Below are 11,901 nucleotides of genomic sequence, written 5' to 3' on the forward strand. Positions count from 1 at the left end.
ATATATAGTCATACATATCGGATGTGAGAATATGACATTATATCTTTCAACTATTTTAAATATCAACCCAATTACATGACTAAGTCTATCCTACTAGGCTCTATTATCTATAAGCCTCTCTCTTTTACAAGATAGCCTTCATTTTCTGATTGGGCTTAAAAAAAATACCCAATCTAGTTAACCTAATTAGACAATTTGTACATTAACCAGAGTACTTTTAATTGGGCCCAATCAAGTCGCTAGTCGCTAGAGCCTAGAACTCGAGGGAGAGATTCTCTGAGACAAAAGCTAACAGCAATTCGTGTGGTGTTACCTTAATGTCTCATAAACCATAGTCACAACTCACAAGATTCGCGAATTAAACCTGAATTAAATACGAATAATTCATTTTTTTTATGCCGAACCGAACGCTGAATTATTCGGTTGACCGAATTTTGACCGAATTAAACCCGAATAATTCACGAATTTTCCGAATTTTTTCCGAATTTTTGCCGAATTTTTTCCATAACATTTTTTTTTGGTTTTTTTTTTGCTCTCTTACAAGACTGAGATATTTGATCCAGATAATTTCGAATCATTCCCGAATTATATCCAAATTATTCTCGAATCACTAATTTTTTACCTCACCTCACCGAACCTGAATAATTCATTTGTCACTGTGTCATAAACATAGGAATTTGCTATTTTGTGACGGTCTTTTTATGTGATAAATATGAAAATCTTATGAAATTAAGTGATGTCTACACATATATTCAAATAAAATTATATAAAAGCAGGTACTAATAATCAACTTTTTATATTGATGTCGCATTATGTTGTGAAAATAAAAATGAATAGAGTTCATATATGAGGAGGGATCAAGTTACAACAATTTTTGAGTTACAACAAGTTACAACAAGCATTTTTTTATATTTTTTAAAGTTCAAATCGTTGATCCAAACCGTTAGATGTGATCTCTACAATAAAATATGCTTGGAGACCAAATTTTACATTTTTTGGAATTTTTTTACTATTTATTAAGATGGATACAAAAACTAGTCAAATTCAAACCATTAAATTTTGTACCGATCTTAATAAATAGTAAAAAAATTCCAAAAAATGTAAAATTTGGTCTCCAAACACATTTTATTGTAGAGATCACATCTAACGGTTTGGATCGATGATTTGGACTTTGAAAATGTAGAAATTGCTTGTTGTAACTTGTTATAACTCAAAAATTATTGTAACTTGATCCCTCCTCCTCATATATTAAATATAATCATCATTACACTAGGGATCAATTTCTTATTCGATTCAAATTGGTTGATCCAATTCGATTTGACCTAATGTGGCCCTTAACCAACCTACTCAATAATTAAATAAATATGTTATGGATATATTGTATTTGACACGTTTTTTATATTATCAATTGTGAATCATTTATTTATGATGATTATTAGTCGGATTAAACTTTAGTGCTATATTTGTTTGTATTAATAAATAAGAAAAAAAATGTAAAACATACATAATATGATTCAAAGCAAATTTTTTTTTAATATTCAAATATATTTAGAATTACACAACTTTTTTTAAAAAAGAAGAAGATAAATTTAACTAATTATAAATTAAATTATGTATAAGAATCATGCTAACTAGCTTATGTGTCTGAAAATCTTAACTCATGATGATATGATATAATCAGTAAAAAATAATATAAAATGTTAATAGACATATCTTGTTTATTAACATATTTAGTTATTATAAAAAAATATTAGTTAAATATAAATTTGTCAATTATAATTATTTATTTTAATACTTGTTTTGTAAATGTTCAAAATATTATTTATATTAATTTATAACAAAAATTGAAACTAAATTTACTACAATTGATCTGCTATTTTAATTTTCTCCAAAATCTTATACGTTGAAATAGTTCTCATAGGTTGAGTAACTAAATAGACAAACTTGTTTAAAAGTTGCATAATTTTCTTTACAAATGAAAATAAGTTCCAACGCGTTTCTCCATATATAGAGATCGGATGTGCTAAGTGTTTCTCCAAACGCGTTTAATGTGAGAATATTTCCATAAGAACGTGACTTAGATGACTATCCTATTCAGTTCTAGGATGGCACGTATATCGGTTACTGTAATTTGTATGTTGCATATTGTGATCATTTACATAATGTGATAATTTTAAAAAAAATATAGTATGACATGATACTAGGAACGCGTATCTCAAAAGAGAATCTTTTGAGTTAATAAATCTCAACTGTCTGATTTTAAACGGAGCCAATCCGGTTTCTGTCTATAACATAGAAACTCTTTAATATTAGTGTAGATCTAGTCAGCGCGAATATTAAAACAGATCGGAGGATCCATATGTATTAACTCAAAAGAATGCCTTTTGAGTTAATGTAGAGGATACGAATTCCTGGCAATATTGTATTCTATGCATGAAGTAAAAAAAAATCTTTTGAGTTAATGCATTTGAACCGTCTGATCTGCTTTAAGATCTGTAAGGACTAGATTCACACTAATATTAAAGAGTTCCAGAATTATAGGCTGTGGTCGGATTAACTCCGTTTAAAATCAGACAGCCGAGATACATTAACTCAAAAAATACTCTTTTGAATTAATGCAGACGATGCAGGGGGGGGGGGGGGGGGGGGGGGCTCTACTGATTGTCTAGAAGTACTTAGCTACTCTCATAATTAAAAAAATTAATGATGGTATCAAAATTTAAAAGTTTTATTTTTTATATGTAATATCCTCCTCTGTATAATATAATAATTTTGAAGGGCTTTCTTGTAAGATTCCGGAATAGAAAATGCCGCTTCAGTTTCCAAATATCTCTCACTTTGCTTGTATTAAAAAGAAGAAAAGAATTGATTAAATCGGAAAATAAAATAAAAAAAGTTTGAAATTAGTCTTTATGCGCCGGCCCAAATCTGCTTTAATTACAAAAAAAAAAAATTAGCATGCTGTAAAAACAAAATTCACTGATTGTGTAAGATATAGCTTAAACGCATAGAATAGGTTATGCACCAAGGCTTTGATAAGAAAAAGTACTTCAAATTTCTCCCCTATTGTGTTTCTTTTTTCAAGAATTAAAAAAGAGGTGCCTGTCAAATAAGAGGTGAAATTCATAATCTTGTGTTCATTACCTTAATTTCTTTTTAATATATATAATCACAGGTCTAACTTTAAATAAAAATATATGAATATTATATTTTACTTTGATTTGTAAAAAAATCATAGGTCATATTTTTAATATTTAAATGATATTATTTTTTTTGGTAATTATAGTCTCCTTATCTTAAAAACCCATGTGAATTTTGCCTTTCAAATACTTTTCATATGTAAATTTTTAGTTATTAAAGTTTTTAAAAATGAAAGCATGATGGAGGCATTTGAACCCTGTAAAATGAAGTGATGCTTAATTGAGCAATTGTTTCAAACTAAGCCCTTGCAAGTATTAAAGCTCTGAATATATCTCAATTTGCTTTAATGACCCTAAAGTTATGCAAATTCTTAATTAAACCAAATCCAATCTCAACTTATGCAAATTGCAAAAATTGTACATTAGTCTAGCTTTTATGTCTACAAAATCATGCATTTTTTATATCTAAAAAAAAAAAAATTACTATCTTGTCTTATGTCAGGTAAAAGGCAGCATGAAGAGTTTGAAGACATTTGGCACAGCTTTTACTATTATTCACAATGACTGAAACATAGAGAAGAAATCAAGGAAAAATGAATGAATCAAATGTTTTTGTAATTCTTAGGATAAATAGATGATTAGATGAATGCTTGTTGTTATGAAATATTGTAATGTTGTATATTTCAAGAATAATGAAATCATGTCATACCAGGTGATTGATGAAATACTTCTTAGTTTTGGTTTTTATTGATTTTTCTTGCTTGAAGGAAATTTTTGTTTCCATGTAAAGACAATTGATTTTTGTAAACACTATGTTAAGGGCATTGCGGTAAATATGTATGTGTCCATCAATACATCCAAAATAATTTGCTAAATTGTTTCAAATTGTCAATTTGCATTTCAATTTGACAAACGAACAGTTGATATCAAATTCTATTTCAAATGTTTAGTTTCATGGTATTAACATCTAATAAATAGTGGTTTAAGTTTCGCCTATTCTTTTCTCTCTCTTTTTTCTCATTACTGCTTTTAGTGTGGGGCACGCATTGAAGCATATTAAGTGTTTCTACAATGGCATTCTCTATATTCTTGAGAAATTAGTGCATCATTGCTCTTCTTTGCCTATCAGCTATATATTACAATTTAAGTTTTGCTTTGTCAAACTTTTGTTTAATTCTTGTACCAGTCAGCCTTTACGCCAATATATGTGATCGATATATGTTACAAATATTATGCGGTATGGATCCATGCTTTTCACTTTCAAATTATTCATGTAGTATAGTCAAACCTGTAATGAAACTACTAAAATATTTGAAGTAGAAATATAACTCAAAAATTATGTTTACCTAAACCATTGATTGATATTGTTTCACATTTGTTTGTGGAATATCATAGCATATTTAGTACAATTATGACATACACAGACACATATATATAAATTTACACAACCGAGTATCTCTTTTATATTATACCACAACCGAGCATCTTTTTTATATTAATTATTAAGAATATTTTGAACGAAATTTTTTTCTATTATAAATATCCAATTTTGATCTTCTCCAATATTTTAAATTCTCAATAAAGAAAAGTTTATCTTTGCAATATGTTCCATATGTTGAGTAACTAAATAAACTCAATTGTCATAAAATTTTCAGAACAATAGTATTCTTAAAAATGGACAACAATAAAATTATGTCAAAAATTATATATATATAGATATCGGATGTGGTACATTTCGTGTTTCTCCAAACGCGTATAATGTGAGAAACTGAGAATATGTGAATATGACATTATCTATTTTATTTTTATTTTTTAAATAACAACACGACTTACATGACTAGAGTAGGAAATATGTGACACGCCGTGACGTGACAAACACGTTATAACTTGCTCACGTAACGCGATCAACTTTTTCTTTCCTATGACATGACGTGATCAAAATGGTAGTGGACGATCACGTCATGCGAATGGTCACACTGTGACCATACATGACATGACGTAAATTAGTCACATCAAACTTTTTTTATATTTTAATTTAAATGGTTGAAAATACAAAAAAAATATATAAAAAATTCTAATTTTTTTTAAAATAAGTAAATAATGTTGCAATTTTTTTTAGAAAAAGTCGTTGGACATATGACATTACTTAAAAATTCAAATTACAAATATTCATCTTACATTACTTAAAAAATTCAAATTACAAATATTCATTAGACTAAAGTAGAGAAAATAAAAACCAGTTCTACATAAGTACTAGTATCACTAAATCTACACTAAAAGAGAAACATGAATATTCTATGCTTACCAAAAAAATTGGATACTCTATGTTTCATACCGTGACGTGATGTAACTGGTTCACGTGATGTGACGTGACGTGTAATTTTCGCTCGAATGCAGTCACGTCACGCAACACGCGAATCACGTCAGACTAGATTGCACTAATATTTAAGAGTTCCTGTGTTAAAATCAGACAGTTGAATTGGTTATGTTTAAAATCAGACAACCGAGATGTCTTAACTCAAAAAATTCTGTTTTGAGTTAATGCAGAGGATACGTGTTCACTAAATTTTAAACATCTCGGCCGTCTGATTTTTTGAGTGATGTGACCGTAAAATTCATATGTGTTTCTTTTTTCAAGAATAAAAAAGGAAGTGAATGTAAAATAATAGGTGAAATTCATAATCTTGTGTTTATTACGGAATTTATTTTTTGTAGAAATTCATAGGTCTAACTTTAAATAAAAATACATAAATATTATATTTTTACTTTGATTTGTAAAAAAATCATAAGTCATATTTTTAATATTTTAATTTCTATCTGAAATTATTTTTAAAGAAACAAATGAAGTTTCTCAAAATTTGAATGTACCAGAAAAATCATAATTTTCTTAGAAGTTAGTCGAAATGTTGAGGTGCCTAGCTCAGAGAAGCCTAAAACGGATAAAAGGGCTTGCATTTATATATCTTTCGCTTGTGAATGTAGTCCAGTTGTGACCTAAAGTCTGATTTATTAGTTTTGTTGTTGCCCAATACGCTGGAAGCTCCAAATCGTTGAGGTGCCAGCTAAGTTTCTCCCTCTTTCCAATACGCTGTAATGCACTGAATCAGCTAAAATCCGAGATCATCAACAGTACCTCTGAAATCTCTGAAATTCTGAATTCAATTGTTGAACTGTTTTGAGATGCGTGCATAGAAAAACCAGCTGTTTCGAGATACGTGCAAAAAAAGTTGGAGGGTTGGATTCAAGATTTCAGAAATTTTAGGAGTACTGTTCATGGATCTCAGATTTCAGCTGATTTGAATCCCTCAGCGGCGGACCCAGCTTGTGGATTCATATCTTTTTCTTTTCTCAAGAAAAAAAACATCCTTCTATTTTCATTCAAAATCGATCACACGGCTTCAATTATTTTTTCTTTTATATCAATATAATATATTAAAATGAATTAGATGTAATTGAAGCCGTGTGATCTATTTTGAACAGCTCAGATGAAAGAATAGGAGTATGCTCCTTTTCTAAAAAAAAAAAAAAACATATTTGAACCCCATCATGTAACAGGGGGGAGGGGGGCGTCCCTGGATTTTGAGTTTTAGTTGTGATCTATCGGTATGGATTAAATTTGCCTCCTTTTGGAAAAAAATTTATCCCTCTCTGGATGTTTGATTTGTAATTCGGGTTAAATTTAGTGTTAAAATCAAAATAATTTTTTTAGTAGTTAGAGTTCTAACTTAAAGCATTAGAAATTACAAATTAAGCATTGACAATATAAGTTAAAGCATTGTTTTTTTTATCGAATACCTAATTAGTTAATAGGTTTAAATTCAATTAGCTATTTAAATTCGATTCGATATTTTTTTGCCCCCCCTCCCCCCGTCGATGAAAATCCTAGATCTGCCCCTGAATGCACCATTTCATTTTAAATCTGATTCGTTCATACGTATAAACATGAATATACAAAAATAATACCATAGTAGGATACGTCACATGCAGTACGTAAAGCTTTGTTATGGTATAACATGTGTGTTGGTTATGTAGTTTGATTTGTGTGTTTTATGCTATGATCAATTGCGTAACGTAACTATTCTTCAAAACTTGACACAACACGTCATGTGAAAAATTTAATTACAGTACGTCAAGTGATCACACAAGTTACGTGTAATTAGAACTATTAGATCTTGATCGAATGATGCATCTTTAATAAATTAACTTAAAATAAAGAAATAATTACATGTAATCAAATGTGAAAAACATGACTAGTCATGCGTGACTAATATGCCGCGACTGTCCTTTCAAATTTGATCATGGCGTGACTAGTCACGTATTTGAACCCCTGCATATATTAGCACGAGTATTAAAGAAATCCGGTACATTACTGGTGTGAATCGATTTGGTCCAAATTCTAATTGAATGGTTCGGATTCAAACTCAAACGGTAGCTTAATGCATAGATGATACATACTCAATTTGGTAAGGTTTATATTTTTTCTGTTTTTGAGAGAAACAAGGTGGAAGGATATATGATAATTTTTTTTCACTATTTTTAATAAAATACAGAGAATAAGGAAATTAATTAATAGAACAAAGGATAAGGAGATAATAATTTTTATTATTTTAGCTTATTGCTCTATCAAAGATGATTAATTTACTTTTATTTTATTATTTTATCTTTATAGCAAACATGATTTTTGAAAAACAATGATAAATGTTGTATCATTAATTCTTCATATTATTTTTCTGTCAAGTATTTAAAAAATAAGAAGATAACTCTTATTTATTTTGCACATATATTGATAAAAAAGAAAGAAAATGAGATAACGTATACGTATACTCTTATTATTTCACACATAGATTGATAAAAAAGAAAGAAAAAGAAATAACGTATGCGTATACTCTTATTATTTCACGCATAGATTGATAAAGAAAAAAAAGATAAGAAGATAACTCTTATCTAATATAAAGCGCGATAAATATGATCATCTCATTCTTTCACTTTATTTTTTTATTATATTTATTAGAAAGTAAAATAGAAGGATAATAAACCATATCAATATGAAATATGAAGTGTTAAACAAGAAAAGGGATTAAATTAGAGATATAGAAAAATAATAATTTTTATTATAAGTAATTTATTCCTGTATTTTACCCCCACTATCAATCACATAACTACCTCTGTAAAATCACTCAAATATCATATTAATTTTTTCTTTTCATATTAAAATATTGTATATATGTATATATAATTAAATAAGAATTTGATCCTTATTTTTGTTAAAAAAAATCGTATTATGTAAGCCAAGGTTAAATCAGAAGGAATCAAGGAAGCCATAGTTTTGTGAAACGGTATGAAAACCCATTGACAGGTGTGCCCCACAGGAACACGTGTCATCTCCTCGTTGCCTTTTATTTTTAGCTCTGAGGCGTCTCACGTGAGCCACCATTTTTGTTCCCGCTAGAACCCGCCACGTGGCAACCCTTTTCAGATCTCGTGCCTTTCTCGAAGCTTTCGTTCAATCCAGATTCCAAGCCACGCATACAAAAACTATACATCGCTTGGTGATGATCCGTTTTATGACTATATTAAACTTGCTATATTTTACGATATTTGACATATGGTACAGAAAATCAGAATAGTTCTCTCTATTGTCTATATTTCGTTCAATCCAGATTCTAAGCCACGCATACAGAAACTACACATCTCTTGGTGATGACCCGTTTTATGACTACAATAAACTCGCTACGTTTATGTTACTTGATATATGGCACTGAAAATCAAACATTTTCTCTCTCTTATCTATATTTATACCTGGGGTTCCTTTCAAATCCCAGATCACTGATGACCTGTTTAATGACTATAATAATCTCGCTACATTTTATGATACTTGATATCTGGTACAGAAAATCAGAACAGTTCTCTCTTTTGTCTATATTTGTACCTGGCGTTTCTTTAAATCCCAGATCATTCTCGTCTCTATTTTTTACTGTAAAATCACTTGACTAAAATAAGAGAAGAAAGAAAGAAGCATTGCCATGGCTTCCCTCCGATTGTCTCTCCCTTCCAAATCGCTCTCCACTCCTTCAATTTCTCACCTGAAAGTCGGAAGGAATCGTGCTAGCGTTTCTCTCTTTCATGGCATCCCAATTCGCTCTCCAGTCGTCAATCCTCTCAGGTACTGACACCACTATTTAATCTCAATTTCATGAAATTACAAACAATTATTAGCCACATTATCATTTAATTGCTAGATTCAGTGTACTCTCATTGCATTTTATTTTGGTTTTCCAGTGAATCATTCAATGCTTGTTGGTTTCGGTGGCTTTAATTTATTATCTGAATTTTCAGGATTGGTTCGCCGATGAAGGAAAAAAAGCGTGATACTGTCGTTCGCGCATCTGCATCACTATCAGTGAGCGCGCGAACTCTCCAATGGGTCTCGGCTGTTTCTGCTGGGTGAGATTTTCTTTTCGAGACTCGTTTGTGATCTTGTTATTTTGTTTGATGTTATGAATATCTGAACTCCATTTCAAGTTTGTTGGATGTGTAATTAGAAATATGCAAATATGATTGTGAGTTGTATTAAGTGTTATGATAGTTTAAAACTTTAAATTGCATATCACCGTTCAAACAAATTTTGTGTCAAACTCGTGGGTGAAAAGTTTGATTATAATTTATAAATTGAAATTGGGCTTGTCAGAATCCAGTAGGGGTGTGGTACTGACATGTACCAGATTTAAAAAAATATATTTTTAGATTTAAAAAAATAGAAGTTTCTTGTTAATTTATTATATTACCTTAGAGTTGCATATATGCAATTTATTGTAGAATACTGATGGTGACGAGAGGAACTACTATCCAGAAATCCTTCCTGGTGCCATTAGTTGCTCTTCAAGCTCCAGCTGGTATAATAGGCTGGATCAAGTGAGACTCTTCACCTTATTCAATCAATTTTTCCACTTTTCTTGTTGCAACAACATAAAAATTATATCTTAATTAATTTGTGTTTATTTTGCAGGGGAGAGTATGGTATGTGGACTGCCTTTCTCACTCTACTGATTCGTCTATTTTACTTCATTCCAGGTACGTGATCAAAAAGTCTTAACACTTGGTACCAGTTTATTTCTGACACTATAAAGCCCAAAATGTATTGGCCTTTTAAAGGTTTTGAGGGAAATGAATGCTGTCAATTTTTCATATTTTAGGAAATAATCCTTACAGTGCGAAACACCTTTTGTTTTCATTGATGATTTAGGTGAATTGGATCTTCCTTTCCTGACAATGCTGTTTGTGATAACAGCTCCGTACCAGGCAATAAGCATCAGGTTTGTTGTTCTGTCACGGTATTTATTTGTATGTACTGTCACGTCCGCACCATTGTTTAGTTGAAAAGGAGAGGGTAAATATTTTAACAGAGCAGTTTTGACTTCATGCAGTGTACAGACCATATGCAGTGTATGAAGTCAAAACCACTCTGTTATTACAATTCTTTTCGGGTTTAATAGTTTTGATGTTTCCTTGAGTTTCCTGTTATGAGAAGATTGAAAGTTCAGATGTACTGTACAAATTTGGTAGAACCACTAGCAGACCCAATATATACATATACTTGAATTATTCAGTTCCTCTAATTTTAGCAAAATAATGCCCTTATTTTGGCAACTAAATATCAATTAACTCAATGCAACTCAAGTAATCTTTTCAATTGTACAGCTTCTCCAACTCGAAAAGGTTGATGTAATAGAAACTTGTGATAATTAATTGCATCATTTCTTTCTTTCTTACCCATTCGACAGGGGAACTCAAGGCGGTGCCATAATTGCCTTGGCCATAGCTGTATATCTGGCATTTCAACACTTCTCTCGGCTCGGGAATCTGAGAAAGGCCTTTGATCAGGGCTCTATCGTCGCCACCTTGGCCATCATTTGCATCACTGTTGTCCCCTTTTTCTTTCTCTTCTGATCATATGATCGTACCAGTGTCGTACCAGTGCAGTCCAATCCATCTGGCAGATCCGTTGACATGTCAAATAAGGTCTCTTTGTTAGTAAAATTGGGGTATTAATAGTTGTTTTATCAACTTTATGGTAGAGTTATTTACCTTTGTTATGTTTGTTTATGTTGTTGACTTCGAATGTTTGTAATAAACTTGGCCTAATAATTGGTATGTAGTTAACAAGCTATGGCTAGCTTTTTTAAATTTATTTTGATGGCATGTTATAAGTAAACTGTTATTGATTGATTTGGGTCAAAGTTCTTAAAATATTTTTGATTTGATTAATTTTACAGAGTCCCAACTTGATATTTTGTGCTAAAAGTAAGGCAAATTTTAGAAGTTATCGTTATCCTAAATTCCTAATAGATGCTAATAGATGCTGATAGGAAACAATTTTGCAAAAGAAATGTAATTGCCAGATAAGTACATAAAGCTACAAATAAATCCTCTCTTTCTAAAAGGCAGAGCGGAAATCAAAGTAGACTCGTAAATGTAAGAGTTCAAATCTGCTGGAATCCATGGGATTTCAGGACCCTGAAATTCTCAATCCAACCATCTATATATTTTGTGATTTGTGCATAAAATTCTGTCTGCTTTGAGATTCGTGTATGGAAAAACTTAAATGGTTGGATTTGGAATTTCAGGACCCTGAAATCCTTGAGGATTTCAGCAGATTTCATTTCTAAATGTAAATAACACTGTGATTCTGTAAGAATAAAGGCATAAAGCCAAGCGTCTTTCCTAAGCTACCTTTTCCTGATGTTAATTTGCATATTATGCC

General features: G+C 30.6%; 1 protein-coding gene across 2 annotated transcripts; it reads left to right on the forward strand.

The window, feature by feature from the left end:
- The first annotated feature begins 9,088 nt into the window (after positions 1-9,088).
- LOC144563246 (cold-regulated 413 inner membrane protein 2, chloroplastic-like) lies at positions 9,089-11,343 on the forward strand. 2 transcript variants are annotated; one of them, XM_078312689.1, is made up of 6 exons: positions 9,094-9,303; positions 9,477-9,584; positions 9,957-10,052; positions 10,147-10,211; positions 10,384-10,453; positions 10,922-11,343. In XM_078312689.1, the coding sequence occupies exons 1-6, from the start codon at positions 9,164-9,166 to the stop codon at positions 11,085-11,087; spliced, it is 645 nt and encodes a 214-aa protein (XP_078168815.1). In that variant the 5' UTR covers positions 9,094-9,163; the 3' UTR covers positions 11,088-11,343. The 2 variants fall into 2 exon arrangements, with proteins under 2 accessions (XP_078168816.1, XP_078168815.1); XM_078312690.1 differs by lacking the exon at positions 9,957-10,052 and having other exon boundaries at positions 9,089-9,303.
- Positions 11,344-11,901: the final 558 nt, after the last annotated feature.

The sequence above is a fragment of the Carex rostrata genome, chromosome 12, assembly GCF_964058835.1.
Source record: "Carex rostrata chromosome 12, lpCarRost1.2, whole genome shotgun sequence".
In the NCBI taxonomy this organism is placed as follows: Eukaryota; Viridiplantae; Streptophyta; class Magnoliopsida; order Poales; family Cyperaceae; genus Carex; species Carex rostrata.

Excerpts from the sequence above, each read along its gene's own strand:
- LOC144563246 (XM_078312689.1), top strand. The coding sequence starts at position 9,164 with ATGGCTTCCCTCCGATTGTCTCTCCCTTCCAAATCGCTCTCCACTCCT. Across the intron at positions 9,585-9,956 it reads GTCTCGGCTGTTTCTGCTGG|AATACTGATGGTGACGAGAG; the intron begins GTGAGATTTTCT and ends AATTTATTGTAG. Across the intron at positions 10,454-10,921 it reads TACCAGGCAATAAGCATCAG|GGGAACTCAAGGCGGTGCCA; the intron begins GTTTGTTGTTCT and ends CCCATTCGACAG.